At 38.4% G+C, this 22301-nt stretch overlaps 1 protein-coding gene across 3 annotated transcripts in view; it reads right to left on the reverse strand.

Moving 5' to 3' along the window:
• Positions 1 to 22301, reverse strand: part of kif26ab (kinesin family member 26Ab) — a 107085-nt gene that overhangs the window by 13370 nt on the left and 71414 nt on the right. For 2 of the 3 annotated variants that reach the window (XM_065288669.1, XM_065288668.1), the window contains exons 5-9: positions 11231 to 11414; positions 8194 to 8403; positions 4223 to 4316; positions 3269 to 3531; positions 993 to 1176 (exon numbers count right to left, since the gene is read on the reverse strand). In XM_065288669.1, coding sequence (XP_065144741.1) covers positions 993 to 1176; positions 3269 to 3531; positions 4223 to 4316; positions 8194 to 8403; positions 11231 to 11414 — 935 coding nt within the window. Of the gene's footprint in view, positions 1 to 992; positions 1177 to 3268; positions 3532 to 4222; positions 4317 to 8193; positions 8404 to 11230; positions 11415 to 15096; positions 15651 to 22301 lie in introns of those variants that run through there. The other variant, XM_065288670.2, reaches the window with a different exon arrangement.

Below are 22301 nucleotides of genomic sequence, written 5' to 3' on the forward strand. Positions count from 1 at the left end.
GGCAAGTAAGTAGGTACTTCATCTTATTAAGTACCTACTATACAGTATGCGGTTTCAGACGCAGCCATGAACATGAGTAAATTATCAGGATTTGTTTTAAGAAAATATCGCTGTTGTTTAACTTGTTACACATTATTTAAAAACATAAATATATACGTTCAATAGAATGTTAGTGTTTAAAAATTTTGGTAGTAAAGGTTTCTTGCCAATGGCTACCAGATTACATGGTAGAAGGAAATGGATAATCTAAAAACACAATTGCATAAAAAACACAAACACTGCGAATGATTGCTATGCCATTATCTTCATTCATGGTTTCACTACAATTGTCTCACACAGAGCCATACAGAAGGACAAAGGCTAAATCTGAGCTGTCAATCGAAACATACTGAGTGATATCATACGGGCTGCACAATGGGCTATTACACATGATGATATAGAAAAATGCTAAACCTTAAAACCATAATCATTATGCCTGTGAAAAGCAAAGCAGTAGCCTACCTATTTCTTACGAATTTTCATCCTTCTGCTATTCTTCTAAACGCTTTGAAAATTAGCAGGCTTGATGAACCCATTTTAGGACACTTTCGCAGTACTTCAAGTATTCTGAGATTGTGACCAACACAGCATTTACCTATGCAAATTAGCGCTGTAATCCCATAATGGCCGGTACCTCTACACTATGATTAGAGCTTTTAGCTGCTCATGAATTATTACTCTCTTTTAAAATTCCCATTAAGGTTTAATGAAGTGGTCAAGACAGACATGATTGATTTCCCTCCCACCGTGATAGAGTGAGAGGCAAATTAAATGAATTTTGGTAACTCTGTGAGTTGCCCTGTAATATCACAGCTATTACATTAATGGGCTAAAGATGTACTCTTCCTTTCACTGGGAAAGTGAGCAGAAGGTATGGGAATTCAACTAGAGGCTTCAACATCATAGCGGTATCATTTTGCATGCAGTACATGCAGTACCAACACAAGACTTACTTCCACCCTTTCCGCTCTTCTCCATGCGGTACTGATAGATGTGAAGGGTGAACAGCATGTGGGAATTGCGGCGGTCTTCCTCATCTGCATCCGGCCGGCTGGTGCTTCGTGCTGCGATGGCTGCATCAAGAAAAAGGGCGGCCTTTTCTGCGGTGGGAGCTCGTAACTCGCTCTGGTTTTGAAGCTAGGACATAAACATATGTGGATACATATTAATATCTCAAAGGTACATATTGGTACCAAATGTATACATATATGTACCTAATATGTAACATATTAGGACATTTTTAAATGGTACATTGTAGAAACAGCAGTGAGATGTTTACTGCAGTGCCCACTGACTGCCTGTTGGCAATAATTCGCTCTGGAACCACTGAAAGAGGCATGAATGTAAAGATGGGTGTAGTCCCACTCCTAAAATCTAAACTTCACAGGCCTCAAGGCAGCCTTTGATGTCTGCTTCATATGAACCCCCAAAAAACAACATCTGATGCCAACACCTGGCAGCGCTTTTAACTACCCTCTACCTACCCCCAAAATCCAACGACCCCCTCCTGATATTTACCCTTCTCCAGTTGAAAGTATTAGGGGGAGGGAGGGGGGAAACAGAGCAGCAGCTTTTGCAGATGGAGCCTGATGGGGCGCTGAGTATAGAAGTCACCACAACATCTGCTCATCAATCTGAGATTTAGTGATTATACTCAGCTAAATCTATTCTGTAATAACTACTACTGCTAGATGTACTATTAAAATATATGAAAACAAGAAGGCTGACACAACAGAAATGATACAATGATCATTACAGCCATGTGACAGTATTTTAGCTACGTTGTAGCCACAGTGTTTACACTTTACTGCTTATTGTACGAATGAATGCAAGCTTAAAGGCATAGTTCGGCCAAAAATAATATTTAACCCATGATTTACTCACCCCCAAGCTGTCCGAGTTGCATATGTCCATCGTTTTTCAGACAAACACATTTTCTGATATTTTATCAAATGTTTTAGATCTTTCAGTTGATTAAATGTAATGTTACAGGGACCACCCATAGTCCACGACCTTCAAGTCCAAAAAAAGTGCGTCCATCCTTCACAAATTAAATCCGCGACTAAGATGGCGGCGCTACCGGAAGGTATTTATTTTCGTTAATAAAGTTTTAAATATGGATATTTCTATAACAACACCGCACGGATTACCCTCAGAAGACCTTTGTTTATCATCCTGGAGCCGTATGGATTTAATTTGTGAAGGATGGACGCACTTTTTTTGGACTTGAAGGTCGTGGACTATGGGTGGACCCCGTAACATTACATTTAATCAACTGAAAGATCTAAAACATTTTATAAAATATCCGAAAATGTGTTTGTCTGAAAAACGATGGACATATGCAACTCGGACAGCTTGGGGGTGAGTAAATCATGGGTTTAATATCACTTTTGGCCGAACTATCCCTTTAATGCAATTTTAAAGGGGTCATGACATTACAAGTCAATTTTGCCTAATCTATTAACATATAACAGGTCTCATTAAAAAATCCTGCAAGTTTTGGTAGATTAAAACGCTCTCCTTATCAATAGCAAAAGTATTTATCTAATCGTTCTTCTGAAAATTGTCTGGATTAGTGATGTACATATAGATATAATATTTTTCATATGACCTGTCTGCTCCAGGTCTGCAGCCTCCCCCTTCTTTGCCCCAGAGAAAGACACAGCACATCACTGTATCGTTGGCTCCGCCCACTGGCGTTCAATGAATGAACTTCAGATAGAGCAGCAACTCAAAGGAATCTGAAGGAGTAGTTGTTTACAATCATAATAAGATTGTAATAAGAGTAAGATTGCCATGTCAGACAAATATTCGTTGTTGTACACACTAGTTGAGGGCGATATGTCTGTGTTTTTTTTGCTACCTTTAGTGGTAAAAGCTTTTATCGTTGTGGTTCTGAGATTTTAGGCTGTCTGTGACATGAATTAGCACACAATGACAAGCTGTATATTTTAGGCTGTCAATCATAGAAGTCAATTATAGAAGTGGGCGGGACACAGAGCCAGACTGAATGCTCTTAAAGGGGAAACACATAAATCCGTCTGTTTTATTTAAGGGGTAAAATGTCATAAATTGTTTTTTGGCTAAAAACTTGAGTAAAATTATAAGTACACCTTAGAAAACATAATTAGTTTTTTTAAAAGAAACCCCTGTCATGTCATGACCCCTTTAACTGTGAACATGATTTTGTTAATATATAACCAGAAAATGAGACTGTGAAGTTATTTACCTGCGTTCCACAGATAGGGTCTTCACGCAAGTAGACACCAGGCGACTGTCCATCCTGCATGCTTCCTGTAGGAACGTCAGACAGCAGGTCTTGCAAGCTCTCATCCTTGCCATAGATTTCTACAGCTGACACCCGGACCGAGAAGCGCGTGCCAGTCTTCTCCTTTCTCTCGTTGATGAGCTTGAAAAGCCAGGAAATGGCACAGGGCGCAATGCCAATGCTCTGCGTGGAGCTGTCCGTGCCAATCATGGTGTATGTCTTGCCTGTTGAGAAAAAGAGAGAAATCTGTTGATTCTGGCAAGGTGAGTGAGATGAGTAAGTGTTTCAAGTGCAGGCATTTCTAGCACTTATTTGATGTGGTAATAGTGATGGATAATACATCTAGAAAAATCACAGTAGATCATTATCAGTACTTGAATAAGATCTTGTCAAACTGCCAATCGAATTCGAATTTTCATGTTTTTAGACAGTAAAAACCCGTTCTCAAGTTTAACATATGGCATGTTCAGGATATTAGATCACAATTATCACATGTGCCAAAAATGATAAGATGAGAATCTCACTATAACAGACTATATTTTTTTTACCTGATCCAGTAAAGGCAGATTGGTTTTGTAAGAATCATAAATAAAGCTTGAGCAATGAGACCACATGTAGTAAATGATGAAGGAAAAGATTTTACAAGCATTACTGGCACAAGCACAAACCTCTGATGCAGTAAGTGTACTGTAAGGATCAATTAGACAGCGTTTTAATTACACGCACACACACACACACACACACTACGCACACAGCACTATTCTCACTTTCCAAAAAGCAAGAAGCCTAAATGTTCACTTTCTGGTTAGACATCAACGAATCTTGTAAACACTCAAATGAATTAGGGTAAAATAATACCAATGGCTATTCAATTTAGGCAAACCAGTTCATTGCTGTGCATTGATGATGACTTACCAACATTGACATGACCAAAGCAGAAAATGCAACCATCAGCTCCATTGACCACGGATTGAATAACTTCAGCCACTGTCCCTGAGCAAACTTCAGCCTGTGGAAACAATTACTTTATTGTTTTGTGGCTGTAAAAAAACTTTTGCACTTGGATTTACAAGTCATTTCAACTGTATTGACTAGTGATGCTGTAACTTATTAAATAAAGTTGACATAACTAAAGCAATTTCGACTTGATTAGATAAATTACAGCAACTCATCACTTGTCAAGATATTTGAAATTATTTGTAAATCCTAGTTGATTAAACTTAAATATGTAAGTAAAAGTTTTTTTTACAGTGCATGGAGTTTTGTAAATATTTTTCTCATTGTAAATATTCATGACATTTTACTCATTCAGAAATAAAATATGTTCCTAATATGTGATTAAACTATTTTGAAGTTGCTAAAAAAGTTGTCAACAAACTGGCAACCCTTGTTTTACTGTGCGTTCATACCAGACACCAAAGCGCTATTCACCCGTAGTTGGACGCTTGAACATTTTGGGGCGGTTTCCCGGACAGGGATAAGCTTAAACCAGGACTTGGCCTTACTTTAATTAGGAAATATACCTAGTTTTAACAAAAAAAAAGAGTATTTCAATTTGTTATTTTGTTGAAATTTGTTAAAATTGTGGTATGCAGTGAAAAAGCTGTTTAATTCAATGTCTAATCACTATTGGATGTTGCAGTAGGCAACAGTTATTAATGATCTGATTGTAAAACTTAAATAAAAGCTTTGCAATGTAAACAAAACATTGTCTGGCAGTGTAAAAGAGTAGCTTATCTTTATTTAAAACCGGAGATCATTGATTTATTCACTAGCAAATGTAAACCACAAAGAGCGCCAACAAAGCAGCTCCTCATCACAGATTCATCAGACATGGGCAGCTTCACTCCGTCTGCACTGTACATCCATATCGCTACAATCTGTTCCACTAGGCCCAGTCCCCGGAGACAATTTGGGACTACAGCAATTTCCTCCCATAGATCATAACACACACACACACATACATTCTTACAAAAGACAGAACAACAGTTCCGTGCATTGGTAAGAAATATCTCCCTGTGGTGTTACTAAACCACACACACAGTAGATGTGGAGGATTTACTGTTCTACAACTTCACTGTGCTGGTACTAAGATCAGAAAACCTATTCCTGGCTACTCCCTGATTTATAGACAGGACAGTTGCATGCTGGCACAGCCTACAGCGAAAGCACTTTAAACTGATAATCTGCTTAAAAAAAACACTGGAATCTAGATTTGTCTTGTGCATGTGACTTACAACAAATGTTTATCTACAGCTCTGTTCCAAAAATGTAGCCTTACTGTCAGCTGCCTACAAAGTCAGCATACTAAACCTGGAATATAGTCCGTTTTTTATCTGTACGCAAACTTATGCGCACAGTCGAACGCACAGCTTTGCAAAATATAGTTTATTTGACTCGTGCATTAAACACATGCGCATTGCGTCAAAATGCAATAAATCTCCTTCTATGTGCATGCGCGACCTATGTGTACAAAGTATACACGGTTGCAAAAATCTGGCTGTGCGCATACAGTGTGCGAGTACTATACTGGTGAGAAAACTTTCGTCATGTGTGGACCCTCAGAGATCTCTGCCTTTAGTGAAATGAGACCAGTGCATTTTATTCTGCCCATTCTCATGAAATGCGTATAAATAGCATGCATTGTAAATATCATGCAATACATGTGCCAAATTCCAATTTTGCATGCATATGATATGCCAGTCCTTCCCGTTCACTTAAATATGGCGCATCTTTTCATGTTGTTTTATTTATTGGTTTCTCATTGTTTTCTGTTTTATCTTACCATTGTCGCTTGGGTTTGGGGTTAGAGCAAGTTTTTGTAACATAAAATGACATCCAATCCCCAAACCCCAATTCTAACCCCAACTGCAAGCGATCATGGTTTAAAAATAGACAAAACACGGAGAAACCTATATATTAAATGACATCCTTAAGCAAAACACCAAACTCAAGTGAAAATGGTTTAAAAACAGAAAACAAATGAGAAACCAATAAATAAAATGACACAAAAAGATTCAAGTAAGTGAATGTGAAGGACTGGCGTATCATATGCATGCAAAATTGGAATTTGGCATATGTATTGCACGATATTTACACTGCGTGCTATTTATACGCATTTCATGAGAATGGGTTGTTTTATCTAGATTGGGCTGTTTCATCTGAGCTTACATGAATTAAATGTATTTATAACTACTTTCTGACTATTTTTTTCTACTTCTCTAACCTTTTCTTCTACAATCTTGAATAAATTGTTTAACTGAGGTTGCAGTGCATTCTGGGATTGTGTCATCCCTATAAATAATTATTTAAATGTTGGCCAAAATGAAATATCTTAACTTGTTTAACTCTGTGGACCCTGTCCTGGGTTCAAAATTACTTAATTATTATGGACCCAGTACCACATATGAGATACTGTTTGAAAGCATAGAATCTCTACTTTCTGCAGATATGCATCACTTTGAGATAAATTTTACTGTAAGAAAGTTATTTACACTTATTTACAATATCACCCCCCCCACAATTTTTTATATAGATTTAATATTTACATATTTCATAGTTTTCAAATATGACAAACATGGGCAAGTCTTATATCACATGAAAGCTCTCACTCTCAGGAATAAGGCTACATCGCTATTTTTGTTCTATTATGATCACATATCCAACAATCGTCAAATGTCAAACGTATGTGAAACTTGAGCGTGAACTGTCTCAGATAGCCACAAATGATACACCATCTTTTATCTTTTATCCTACTCTAAACAATGAGTCCATTCACAGCATTTTCTTTGTTTGTGTGCATAAATAATCCCTTGCTATTTATTATATGTGTGAAACAAAACAAGGTATTTTTATATGAAACATTTTGTGTTTCATCATATGAAAAACAACCTAAATAACAATATTTGTCACAAAAGCAGCTTTTTGTGTAACTTTAAATGGTTTTCTGTAAAATGATATAAAGATATTGCATTTATTCCACTGTATGTGGTAATGGGGACACTTCAAATATGTTTAGGCTGAAATTGAATACAAAAAGGGTATTATTCCTCCCTTCAGTTGGTGTAAAATAACTTTTGCATAGATTATGATAGAGAAAAAATCCTTTTCCCTCTGTAAGCAGACATTGGCTGGAATCAAACAAAACTGTCTGCAGGTTTCGTGACCACTTAAATACAGACTTTAGAAAAAAACATAAAAAAGCGCATATTTATTTTTGTGTTTATTAGAGGACTGACAATACATACAACCATGTTTAGGACTTTCAAAAGTGTTTTATGTAATTTAAGGGTTTCCTGCAAATGATACCAAACGTTTGTATGTACACCTCTGCATGTGGGTATGGGAAGCTTTTGAAATTAGGTAGGCCAAATCCAGGCGGAAATCCCCAAAATAGCCTCAGAGTGTAAACCTACAATCATGTCAAGTGTTCATGTCAGAACTTACAAGATCTGCCTTTACTTTTGGTTCTTTATACACATGGGAATCTGTGTGACAACTAAATTGTTTGCACTTAATAATTTTCAAGGACGATCGTGTCTTCTCAAGTTTCTCTTTAGTGTGAGTCCATTTGTTCAACACTAATTTTGATATGGATACCATTGCAGCTTTTGGAGGACAAATAATGAACTGTGAATGAGGTGCTGGATATGTGAGTCTGGAATTCAAACTATTTTCTAAACTTAAAGAAACAGCTGTTGAGCTCATACTTTAAAGATTGGTGCTGCCCCAAAATGGGCAATTTTGTATTAAGCCCCTTGCCCTGCTAAGAATGTGTGTGTGGTTCTCAGATATCATCCTGGAACTAACACAATATTTTGCATCAAAAGTATCATAACTTCATGGAAAGGGCAACAAAGATAAAACATCTCCACAGTGGATCTTACTTGAGAGGCATCTTGGGAAAAAACAGCATCGAAGGCAAACATCTTTGGGGCGGGCAGCGCTGCACGTCTGTGCACTGAGGTGGGCTGTGTGTTGAGTGAGGGATCGTAGAGGGTCAACTGTTTCTTACGAGTGTCCACCTTTAGGAAGGACATGGACTCAGACGAATCCAGAACTCCCAGAGTTGGACAGATGCGCATCATCACTTTGACCTAAACAAAGGAACCAAGCGAAATTTGATGATAAAATCAACTGAAAATGTTAAAAAAAATTAAATTAAATTTACCAACAGTATGGCTATACAAGAAAGTCATACAACATTGCAAGCAACATAAAGTGATGAATATCAGTTTAAACAAAGATATATTAACTTAACACAGAGTCCTGTGGTGCAACAGTTACTCATTCAACAGCAAACTCATTTTCTAACATAAATACAGCTGAACAGGGAGGAAACTTTTCAACAAAACACCCTCTACCATATCATTAACATTGACCACACACAGAGCACACTAACAAATCCAGCCATTATTTCAGTAATACTGCACATTGTCACGATTGTGTCACGGTTAACCGCTAACATTTGAGGCAAATACAGTAGAGTTAAACAAACATACCATAGGAAAACATCATGGACTCCATATATCACTCAGAGCCACACAAAGCTACAGTATTCCACGGTTGATTCGTAGTGAAGATACAATTACAGCACTTAGGCTCCATTGCTATAAAACAATGTCTGCACTGCTGATCCTATTCCACGGCACCCGGGGCCAAGCGGCATGCCTGCGCCACAGCGTCGGCCCGCTGTGAACTCCCCCTCACTCGCTCTGCAGGGGCCGATTACTCTGATGGACATGTGCACGTGGGGAACAAATTACGCTTGTGACATTGGAAATAGGCTGCCATATATGACTGGCCACAGAACGGGGCCGCAATATAGACACCGCAGATATGTGGGCTGTTGGGCTTTACATTTGTTGGCCATTTGAGATGAGGTTTGAGGGAATTGATCCCTCGGCTGTTGGTTTTTCATGGCTTCCGTATGGTTACCACGTAATACAGTCCTTTAAGTCGATCCAAACAGCAATCTGCATGTACATTTAGGCATTTGGCATCCACTACAGTGCATTCATGCTATACTTTTTTCAGTATAAGTTCTTTGGAATCAAACCCATAATCTTTTGGGCTGCTAACAAAATGCTCTACCACTTGAGCTTCAAGAACACTCTATTAATTCAAAATCTACCTCCTAATTTGCTATAAATTGACCTTTTGCTCTGCAATAATTACATAATCAAAGCCATAATCATATTGTGTGAATTTGACCAAAAACTGATGAAAAACAGACTTTTTTTTTTACCAAATCTTGATCACATTTGCCCATGTTAAAACCTGGTGTGTCACAATTCCCTACTGAAAAAACTGACTGATTTTAGCAGGTCTCCCAGCCTGGTTTTAGGTGGTTTAACAGACTGGTTTTAGAGGTAAACTAAGGGCACACTTACACTATCCAAACCAAACCGCACTCTGGCGCGTTTGACCCCCAGAGCCTGGTTTGTTTGACTAGTGTGATCGCTCTGTTCCGTGCCCGGGCGCGGATTGTTCAATCGCGCCGCGGCCGGGTTGCAGAGGTGGGCCGGAGCGCGGTTCACTTGGGCTCAGGCGCGGAAGGCTGTGGTGTGAGCGCAATCGCGCCTGGGCGCGATTCAAAAGGTGAAGACGTCAGTTGCGCGACCACTCACTTTCATCTGCCTCCGTAAAAACCTTTTGCTACGAGCAGCGGGGTTAAGTGAATGTCCGAGCTGCACACATGACAGATCAACTAAGCAACATGATGACATGTGAGAGGGCTGTCTGTAATTGCGCACCAAACGACTCTGAATAAAAAACACAAACGTATCATTACGGTGGGTTCCAGTTTTAAGAGAGCGCTTTACTTCCTGCTTTTTTCAAAACAATCACATCTTAATGATGAAAGCGCGCCCGGACTCGGATCGATAAGAAGTACAGTGTGAGTGCGTGCATCTGGGGGAGTAGGGAGGGGTGACAATCGCGCTGGGGCATGGTTTGGTTTGGATAATGTGAGTGCGCCCTAAAGGTAACTAGCTTGACCAGGCTGAAATCTTGGCCAGCTTGGTTTAGCTGGTTGGCTGGACTTTACAAGCTGGTTTACAATGGAAGTAGCAGGTTACAACTAGTTTACAATGGAAGTAACTGGTTTAAGCTAGTCCCCCAAGTCTGGCAAAGCTGGTCTTCCAGCCGGGTCAAGCTGGTGTGTCAGCTTTTTTGAGTATTATTGGCCAGAGACTAAAAATATTGTTTTAATGTCTTAGTCACCATATGTTTCTAATACAAAGTATTCCTTTGTATTGCTTTAGAAGTGTGGTATAGAATCTAGTGAAGAAGTTCAGTATATTAAGACGTGTCTTGATGAGGGGCTTTCTTCTGCACAAGATGGTAATTGTGCAAAACAAAATAGCCGCACACAGACGGCTGGGCAATTATTATAATGCCTGTAGCTTTTTATAGTTATCATAAAAGCTGCCAACAACTGGAGTCCATTCAAGCAGCATCAGATGGGTTTTTTCAGTGGAACGAAAGGGACGCTCATTTGTAAAGCTGGGTTGTAATGAGTCTATTCTGAATAGGCACTTATCAATTATTTTAGTGGGCTAGAGCTTTTGGCATAATGTTCTACAATCATGCTACTAAACAGGTGGCATCTAATCTGGAAACTGTCCATGCTATTACTATACATATACTGTAATATGGTGTTAAAGACAAAACCCTCTGTATAATGAGGAGGGCTGTGCAGATGCTGACAACTCACTACTCTTGGCCAAGATCCAAAGCTCAGATCCCAAAAACACAATCTGTTCACTTTCATATGGGTACTGCTGGTAATGCACAATTGGTATTCTTTTTGCATATGCAATGTTTACGTTTAAACGAAATGAAGAACTAAAATAATGGTCAAAATAGGTATGCCATACCTTCCAACCTGGTACAGTTAAAAAAAGAAAACATTACACTGACCTTGCCCATGCCAGGGTTCTCCTTGGCCTTTGACCCCGCCCTGAGCAGACATGGTGGAGCAGGTGGAGGAGAAAACTGGAGAACAGCACTAAAGTTAGTGGGGTAGATGGAGGGCTCCGGGGAGTATGCCAGTGGTGGCTGCTGTTTCTTCCTTTTGGATGACAGGTTCAGCTTTTGAGCAGCCCTGAGACAACAAACAAAAACAGGATAGGAATTATGACCACACCATACTCAATACACATTACTTTCGTGTTTTATTTTAAACAAATAATAAGTAGTTTGATATGCTATGAAGTTTCACTAATGTTCATGATGCAAATGTATGTTGGTGCATTAAGTGGGATGAAGTTAAATGCAAAAATGTAGAGCAAATCCTGCTGTCACATTAATAACAAAGAGTCAACAAAGCAGTCTCCCAAATCCACTCGGTACTGAAATGCATTTTTATCTAAATCGAGCTAAAACTCAGTAAAATCGACTTCCAAGGAGAGCTCCATATATCTGTTATCCCATTCCATTCAGACAAAGGCTTGTGTGTGCAAAAATCAATCTGGTCTGATTGATTTAATAGTATAGTTTGACATTTAAAACTGAAAGCTATAAAATCAGACCTAAAAGGTCAAAAGCCCGCTATTGAATTGCCAAAGTAAACACCGACTGGGTTCCCTCGTTCACAGTTTCTCTTTAGGCAGTACTTCCCTCTCTCTATTTCGCAACTAAATAGGCACACTGAAACCCTTATAAATGTCCTCTAAAAACATAACACTGAGGCTAATGGGGTCGGCCCTGTAGTTAGCCCGAAGGCCTTCATTCCCCTAACCTAACATTAGCCATTAGCTAAGTTCGTCATTATATTGACCCAGATACAGCCTGGCAATTAATCTGAAAATCCATATGAGATATCACTTTTTAACTAGATAGATATAGTGGTGGTAATGGTTGTGTCCTTAGACCTTAACCAAAGCAACAGCTATCTTCCCAGCCTGCAATATCAATAACCTCAGGCTGAACTTTACAATTGTTCTGCCGACTGAATTAACATATGAGGATAACAACCGTGTGAGCCAATGGATATCAAGTGACGTTTGGGGGCTTAGCTCATGTTAAGAGCTACATTAGGGCTAGAAAGCATGACAGATCACAGCTGTTTTCTGTAATTGATCACTAAATGCACACTTTGAAGAACACTCAAAATTACTGACAGACCAACACGTTGTCCAGGCAAATTAGTCACCTGATAGCTCTTGACTGATCCAAAGATGTAGACACTGAATCTAGGCTCAGTTCCAAAATCTGTCAACAAACAGTGGATGTATTTTTAGTGAACCCGAATCTGCTGTATGGCCACCAGTGCTATAGTTCTAAAACTCATGCTAGAACCCTGAAGTCAATCATCACTTTCATGACCCAAACATATTTTGGAGATCATTTAAATGGCATCATGCTAAAAAGAACAGAAGATAACCAGATGATTTGACCATATGATTTGGATTGTAAAGTTTTGGTAAACCATTCTCCACAAGCATGTGAAAAAATAGGTCATTGAAATTTGGCTCCCCTGGTGATGTCAGAAGGGGATAAAACCGCCCCTTAATCTGCACAATCCAATCACACCACTGTCATTTTGTACAGAGATCACCTCATTTGCATGTTAAAGGACACGCCCAAAATTGCACATTGTTTGCACACAACTACAAAGTGACAATTTTAACATGCTATAATAAATGATCTATACGATATTTTGAGCTAAAACTTTGGCACTCTTGGGACTCCAAAGATTTATGTGACATCTTAAAAAAAGTCTTGTGAAATCTCCTCTTTAAAGTAAAGTGTGTACTTTTGGTGCCACAATAGCGTTACCGAAAACATTACCAAAAATAATGAACGTTCTAAACAGGTTTTCATAACACACACTGGGCACGCAAATTGTTAGCCCTGCCTCAAAATCACACCTTTTGTTGAACTGTGACGGAGTGGTTGGGATAGTCAAACAAACACAATAGCACATGGACACAGGGAAATTGGCCTTCAAATAAATCACTTTCAGCGTTCTACATATTAGGAGAAAGCATTTTAACATAAAAAATGTAAACATCTTATCTAATATTGGAACAAAAGAACTGTATAGTCAATAAAATTAATTTTGATCCTGTCTGTGAAATCCAGGCTAAAGTTAATCTGAATTTTACTAATTGATTTCCCTTTCATTTTAATTTAATAGTAAATATATTTAGGTTATACTTTAACAGAATGTTCTTAACATAATGTAGGATGATTTATGCATACATCAATAAATCACAAACATGACTTTAGCTGGGTTTTTTACAGACTGGGCCACAAATGTCTTTATTTCTAAAGCAGAGTAATCCCTGCTCATTAGTCTAGTCACCAGCCTTTTGGACATGCAGCGTGCGCTTGTGTCAGAGCATGTCTAGCAATACACCCTTTCTTTCTGTATCTCACCCCTCTCTGCATCACTCCATACTTCTAGAAGTGACAACCCCTCCCTATCTTTTCTTTCTCCCCCCTGCCCCACCCCTCTCTCTTGCTTTCTCTCTCTCTCTCTCTCGCTCCGTCCAGCAGCAGCCTGAGAGCACAATCACAGAACACACCGCTCGCTGATGAAATAATTATAACATCCAGGAGGAATACAGGAGGAGCTCCTCCCCAGGGAACTGGTGGACCACTGGAGACATGAGTGTGTGCGTGTGTGTGCGTGCATTCATGCATGCATGCATGTGTGTGTGTGTGTGTGTGCTCGCGCATGTGGGTTTCTGTCTGTGTGTGTGTACAAACATAAGGAGGGGATTATGGAAATGTGTGAGTACTGCATTGAGAACACAGTATGTGTGAGAGACAGACAGAACAACTGAAAAAGATAAAGCGACAGACATAGTGAGTCAGACAGAGCAGGAGTTATGTGTGTGCGCATATGTGCCGTGTGTCAAAAATCCTGGTAAAACAAGCAGACATAGATGTGACAAACATCTTTACAAGTAATAATAAAAAGATTCAGTCAATATAAACCAACACAACTCAAATTCTGTTTTATAAAACAATGTAAATGAAACCAGTAAATAGACAAAATTTGGATTGGCCAATATTTTAACAGTTCCTTATATAAGTTATAATACACTTAACATGTTCTGCATTAGTTAATACAAAGTTCTTATTAAATATAAAAAATATAAAGATTAAGAATAAAATCTTACAGTGCATGAGTGCAAATAAATTTTTTAAGTGCCCTTACATTTATTTATGTTTTTGCCGAAGATAAAATAACAGATAAATTGGTTTCAATTAAGTGCTTGTACAGTAATTAAGCAGTTCATGAATCCACGATATCGCAGCATGCTAACCTGTAGACTAAAACTGATACTAATACTTAATTGCTTATTAAGACACACATTCTCCCTCTTTAATGCTCTCTCTCTCTCTCTCTCTCTCTCTCTCTCTCCCTCTCTCTCTCTCCCTCTCTCTCTCTCTCTCTCTCTAACGTTTTAAAAAAAACCAGTAAATAAACGGAGAGCAGACATAAAGAACAAGTCTGTGTGCATGCACTTTCTGCTACTTATCCACCTGCAACGTACACACAAACACGCACACAAGCTCTGCACTAAACATACATGCTTTGACAAGTTGTGCAGTCAAGAAGCAATCCATATCCCAAGTATGTATAAACAATCAGACAGCAGCCTTTGTAGAACTGGCAGGTGAGCTCAGTGGACAAAGCGAAAATTCCTAGTGGTAAGACGGGTGTGTTGGGATTGACATCGGCAATGGCATTACAAAACTGAGCACGGGTCACCCACCCCCAAAACCCACCTACAGCACACACTGAGCAGAAAAGGTTTTAAAGTACTTACACTTCTTTCCAATCCATCATCTATTGTATTCGCAACTCATACCCAGAAAAAGGCAGCCAGGATGCAAGAGAACATTATCCATGTGTCCATATCCACATTTCGCCATCAAAAAGAAAAACATCAAAAAGAAACTCTTCAAAAAGTAATTACAAAGGTAAAAGCTCTGCTCACTGCCCATTCTCAATGCACAAACATCTGAAAGACTGCAATTTATAGATCATGTCATCTGCAAACATCAGTCAATGGAAGTTCTGACACATCTGACTTTTGGAGCTCTCCTTTTTTCTGTCTTCATACAATTTTTCTGTGCACCTTCCAGCATGCACCAAACCATACAAGAACTTTTCTTTCCATTCCTCTGTAACTCCCTGGAACACTTTTGATATTCAATCCACCTCCTCTGTCACGCATCCCGGTTCTTCATGTCATCCATCCCTCTTTTGCTCCGCCAAATGGAGGAGAGGCAGGAATCCAGCAGTCTGGATTCGGCTGTTGCTGTCGAAGGAACGCTGGCAGCTGCCCTGCTTCTCAAACACACTCATTCATACACTTTCTCCCTCTCTTCCCTTGCTCTCTGTCTTTTTACTCAGCCCAGCCCCTTTTCACTCCCCACGGCCAAAAAAAGGAATCAGCGCTCCCTCGCTCTCTCTATCTCTCTCTCCCGCTTACCCTTACACACACACACATGCCCCTTACTGCATGAATTCTTCATGTGTGAGGGGGTCTCTTTTTTATTCTAGCCCAGACTTCAAACAGATTTGCTTAGTGTGTGCTGCATGCCTGTCTGTTTGTCTATGCGTGTGTGTATGTACAGCTATACGGCTTTGGGTGTTATATGCATGTGTGTAAACGAGAGTGTGTTGTTTTATGTATCCTAGAGAAAGAAAACTTGGATGAGAAATACAAAACATGAGTATACATGCTTTTTAAGATAGTCTTAGTGTTTCAGTACATTTCTTAGTGCTTGCATTGCTTAGTTGTTGTCTGGGTAGATGTTTGAAAGAAAGGAACCCACCGCTTGTAAGAAAATGTTTGCCTATTTTATCATCTACCAGGTGAAAATCATAAGCCGTATTGCTTTGAAAAAGTAACGGCACATCTTTCCTTAATTTGAGGCATCATTCGTGTTTGCAGCACAAACAGTGTGGAAGGAAACTACACCCCAACGCTTAGCGTTAGGGGTCTAACCCTAATTATGAGCAAAAGTGATGCTTCCCTTAGCAAGCACCACTTACAAGAAAAAAGAGAGAAGGAAAAGACGTCTGTTTATTCACGTCCTGCACCTGTGTTTCCATGTGTGCTGAAAATCTCATTAAGTGTTTGCATTGTCACAAACATAATCACTCTGACGGGTGGCATAAAGCTATTAATTATCACAAACGTGAAATAAGCACACAACATGCGCTAAGGTGTGGTGTAGCGTGTGTGTGTGTATTCAGGTGTAGAAAATCAAACATCTACAAAAGCGCATTGTGAGCGACCACTACCTTAAAATCATATTCCAGACACATACAGCGCTTAGAGATGTCCTTGGCCTGTGGGTAAGGGCAAGGCGGGGGGAAAACCAGCAGCTGTAACAAGTCTAAGCGCTTTATGTGAGAGAGATCTATTCCCTAAACTGCTAATTTGAGTTGAAGAGCAAGGGAGAGGGAAGGAGAGAGAGAGAAAGAGAAAACGCTTGAACATGTTGCGAGGGTGCGGGAGTCTCCTTTCTGTTGGTGTACAGCATAGCACGGCTCACACACTACCCTACCAACATACTGCCCTACATATCAACACATAACACAGACTTCCACTGCCGCCCACTGCTAGGGATGAGATGGGTACAGGCAATGCTGAAGCTATGTGATCTCTGACACCACTTTAAAGGGAAAATGTACTAGAAAACTGTTATTTGAATTGGGAAAGGAAAGCGGAGAGGCAAAAAGCTTTAAATTGCCTAAACTATGTCAATTTCAAACTAAATGTTTGAGTTAAATTAGTTCACTTCTGGATCATGTTAGCCAGTAACCAGTGGCGGCTGTTTACTTCTTTTTCGAGTCGCACAATGCGAAGCTTGTTTAAACTTATTTTTAGCCCATCCTGTATATATATTACATTTACTTTTAGTCATTTAGCAGACTCTTTTGTCCAAAGCGACTTACAAATGAGGCAAACAATAGAAGCAATTATAGCAACACAAGAACAGTAATACATAAGTGCATCGGAAATAGTCTCGTCAAGTCTAACACAGCATATATAGCCAAGATTTGGTTAGTAATTTTTAATAAAAGGTTTTTTTTAATGTATGCAAGAATCTACAGATAGAGATGAGGATAAAAGTGAAATAGAGAAAAATAGTAAGTCCTAAGAAGTAAGGTAATGGTGGAAGAGATGGGTTTTAGCCGATAATATCATGTGTAATCAGAGTTTAGTGTTAAATTTGTGTCTTGCGAGTATTTTGTGAGCGTAAACGTCTCTTTTATCATAAACCCTTTTGACCCGTATGCAGCAGGCATGTATTTTGATATAACGCATGATGCACATACACTGTAAAAAAATTCCGTAGAAATTACAATGTTATTGCAGCTGGGTTGCCGGAAATTTACCGTAGATTTACGTTTATGTTATTTACTAGCAAGAGTTTGTTCAAAGTTAAATAAATTTTAAATATTAACATGTCTTTATCTTTACAGAATAAAACTATACAATAACAGCCTCATGCAAAGCATTCTGGGAACCAGAAATCATCATCAACCTTTTTCTGTTTTTGCTTTAGATTTTGTTTTCCAGAATGTTTTGCTTGATGCTGTTTTTTTAGTTTTACTCTGTAAAGACATTTAACTTTGAACAAACTCTTGCCAGTAAATAACATAAATGTAAATCTACGGCAAATTACCGGCAACCCAGCTGCAATTTCTACAGAATTTTTTTACAGTGTAGGTTCACATGTCCCACTAAACACATATTTTGAAATGACGAGCCACACACATGACACTCCAAATACATATTTTGAATTCCCGCACCTCGGAAGAGAAGTCACCGGGCGCCACTGTTGGTAACATTAAAATGGCAGAATATCTATGGCTTTAAGATGTGTAAAATGCAAAATATGGTTATTTCGGCAACACTGTCAGCAGGCAACTCAATAATTCAGTTTTCCATTTATTAATTCATCCAACTGAATGCTAAAAAATTCCAATATTTATAATGAATTATAAAATATATTATATTTTTGTATCTGACAGTGTTTATAAATATTGACTGACTGAATGGATAGGAAACAAGTAATTCCCCAAAATCAGTCCTTGGTACATATTTTTTATTTATTATTTGGAGATCATGCCCGCTAAAGCATTGCTAGGTTGTTTCAACCCATGGTTGGTTAAAATATGGACAAATCCAACGGTAGGATTTAAATTAACCTATGCTGGGTTGTTTCAATTCAAAACGTTTAATGGATTCTACCAACAAATCAGTATTTCTGAATGGCCTGTGGCCTGGATTAAGTGAATTTGAAGTAAAATTATTTGATGAACGTATAATACCATTATTATACATTTATTTTGACGGAGGTGGCTTTTAGCTTCTTTTGCATCTGAGCTCCTTATATGTACCCCAGATGTCACTAGGGTGGTACAGATTTGCACCTAAAGAGTTCAGAGGTATATATTGGAATCAAAATACATCCCTGTACATTAAAGGTTCATTGTGTACATTTTAGAAGGATCTCTTGACAGAAATGCAATATAATATTCATAACTATATTATCAGTGGTGTATAAAGACCTTACAGAACAAACTGTGGTGTTTTTATCACCTTAGAATGAGCCATTTTTATCTCCATACACTGCGGGCCCACCTACATGGAAGTTGCTGTCATGTTTCTACAGTAGCCCTAAACGAACAAACTTCTCTTCAGTGCGTATTTCGTCCCCACAATGTTTTAGACAACAACATGTTTGTCTTGTGGCGACTACCATATGCGTTTTATTGAGGGGTGAGCTGCTGGTTGCAATCCTGCTAAAATTAACATGCACCACCTTTAATGGTACATATTAGTACAACCTTTTTATTAAGACTCCTTACTCTGACCATTAACAATGATATGGACATTTTCTAGGTTTGGGTTGTCCATATCTTACAGACAACCCAGCATTTTAGACTGCATACATATGGCTAATATAATTGGGATACATGGCTGTCACGCCTTATAAAAGATTCTTAAAGCTTTTGTTAAAATCAGAATGGACTTGAGTGTGTGTGAACGTGTGTGGGGGTGAGGAAGGGCATTTTAAGCGTGTCCGTATCAGGCCTGGGTTGCTTATCTACTGATTGTGAAAGCAAAACCATTTGGCTTGTTGTCAATAATCTTTGCAGTCTGCCTTTCTGCTTTTCAGTTTTTGTCAAATTAGAAAGAGAAATTCCTCAAGCCGACCGAGTCATTAGCCTGTAGAGCCATTAGCTTGTTTGTAAGGATTTCTTTCTGTCTTTCTCTCTGTCCAGACAGCTTTTGTACTTAATTGCCATGTTGGCCCTATTTACCATCCCTGACATTTTCCTTTATAGTAACAAGGTCTTTTTTCTTTCTCGGACTGCATAGATAACAAAGCTTTGGACACTGTGGAGGATCCCAGGTCAATCAGCACGTGTCTTTCATGAACAGCATAGAGGATGTGTACATATGGCTAAAATAAATGAGATTCTTGGTTGTCACGACATATAAAAGCTTCTTACAGGATAAAAAATGATGGGTTTTTTCAACCGATGCTTGGGTCAAAAAGGGACATCCAGTACATAGACAAATTATTCCAATGGCATCATGTAAAACTGATCAAAGTCCAAATTTATGAAGTCAAAGCTGAATTCTCTGTTAGGTCGATGACGGCAAGAGCATTGAATGTACATTGGCTCTTTAAACAATTACTGTAGCAACTGTAATAAATGCATTATGACATCACTTCATGGGCATGGAAGCATGATGTCATCCTCTCCTCACAGCCAGTTGCCTCAAATAAGATTTAGTAGTCAGGTCAAGGGGCTGATAGCGGAAACCCATGTGTCACAGACAAAGCTTTCAGCTTCCCCTCAGCTAGCCATTTCAACAATTCACTCTACAGAAAGAGTTAGCATGAGTGCGTATAAGTTTCAAATGATTGTACTCTTAAACATATTGTAAATATGCAATATCTCTATCATCACTTTAAGAAGATTTCTTTAAATAACCAACATATGGAGTGGGCTGCACAGTAACCATAGGTTTTAAGTTTCTTTCCCACAGAGGTAAGATATAGCATGTGTTACAGGAAAAAATCAAATGAGATTTAAAACCCCCTAGTTTATTTACAAAATTAGTGCAATTACAAAATAATTACACAATTACATTCTTAATTTATTTTGAAATATTCATTTCTTCCTTCAACCATAATACTGACTATAGTTTGATCTCAGGGAACCTGGTAGCTTCAGTATCTAACAAACTAAATCTGATCTACTGTAATAATTCAATGGACTGGTATAGATGCTTTTTTGTTGTAAGCAGCAGGAGGGGTACGAGGGCTCTCTCTCAACCTCCATTACTAAACACTTCCTTCAAGCACTTCTGACCTGAGGCGTCGGTTACTCTGCAACATTATCCCTCATTAAAACGTGTACATGAGAGCACACTGTCTAAAATCTAAAAAAAATGGGGCATTATGTCAATACAGAATTCACCACAGGGCAGTTCTGGTTGTGTTCATTGAGCTAGTAATGTAACATATTGCCTTATCATAATGTAGTGTACCTCATAAGAGCCATATGCCATTGATCCGGTGTGTTACATATTAAGATGGTGTAAATGAAATCTAATGCACTGTAAAGTCCCTTAGTCCCCCTTGTGGAGACAATACATGGTATGTAAAACTGGCCTGGTCAGAGTTATTAAACACAGAGAGCTTATTTTAATGGCTCTATTCCAAATACATCCAAACGCCATAACTGTAAAGGATTTGGGATAGAAAAAACATCACTGTCTAATATAGTTATTTATTTAGCATAATTTTGTGATTGAATATTCCATGTTAAAATGCTTTATAGCTTAATGTCTAACATGTTAGCTTAATCAGAAATCGTTTAAATACAGTATAGTTCTCAGTTCTAGTGAATAATATACAGATCACAAAGTTTGCATGATATATATAAAATTATGGTTAAACTTTCAAACCAGTATGACAACTGCTTTTTTGACATTTTGTTGCTGTGCTGCATGGTGCTAACAAGCCATCCATTTATCAGCCAAGCACAAACAAGACAGAAGCTCAAAGCCCTGAAGCCATTTAAAGACTGACAGTGTCCTGCTGAAGTGTTGTGATTCAGAAAATCATTTCTTACACAAACTCAAGCACACAAAAACGCAGGAACTGTAAACAAAAAACTTCCCGGGAAAAAATATTTGCACTGAATGTGAAGGAAAAAAGCAATTGATAAAACAGTGTTTGACCTCCCTTTGCAATATTTTGTTCTCTAGTCATTTTATTGCCTGTTGTTTGTTCTTGGTCTCTCTCTAGTTGGTACAATGTGTACACCTGGGCTGGCGTCACCTATATTTTTAAAACCAGTTTGTCATAGCGGTTTGTCTTAGCATCTTTGACTAGTTTGATTTAGGTGTACTACTCACAAACAAGAATATGATGGACACTGTTTTACTGGGATCTGGGAATTCTTTCCACAGGCCAGTCACAGACACAAAAGAGTGACATGGTTCATTCCATACTAAATGCGTACATCTTGAAGTACAATTTTTTCTTGTAATCATCCATAGACATTACATGCACTGCATTGGTCATTGAATCAAGTAAATTCTATTTTAAAAAATTAATTCTTGTTTTTTAACCAAATTAAAGTAAAAATAACACAAAAAGGTGAGTAATTCTAAATAAACACATTATTTAGTAAATTCAATTAAGTTTTATCATGTAAATTAAGTTTTATCAATGTTGGTTACCCCGTAACATTGTCCCTCGTTAAAACGTGTACATGAGAGCACACTGTCTTAAATCTAAATCTAAACTATATATACACTCACCTAAAGAATTATTAGGAACACCTGTTCAATTTCTCATTAATGCAATTATGTAATCAACCAATCACATGGCAGTTGCTTCAATGCATTTAGGGGTGTGGTCCTGGTCAAGACAATCTCCTGAACTCCAAACTGAACGTCAGAATGGGAAAGAAAGGTGATTT

This window comes from Paramisgurnus dabryanus, chromosome 17, assembly GCF_030506205.2.
Source record: "Paramisgurnus dabryanus chromosome 17, PD_genome_1.1, whole genome shotgun sequence".
NCBI lineage: Eukaryota > Metazoa > Chordata > Actinopteri > Cypriniformes > Cobitidae > Paramisgurnus > Paramisgurnus dabryanus.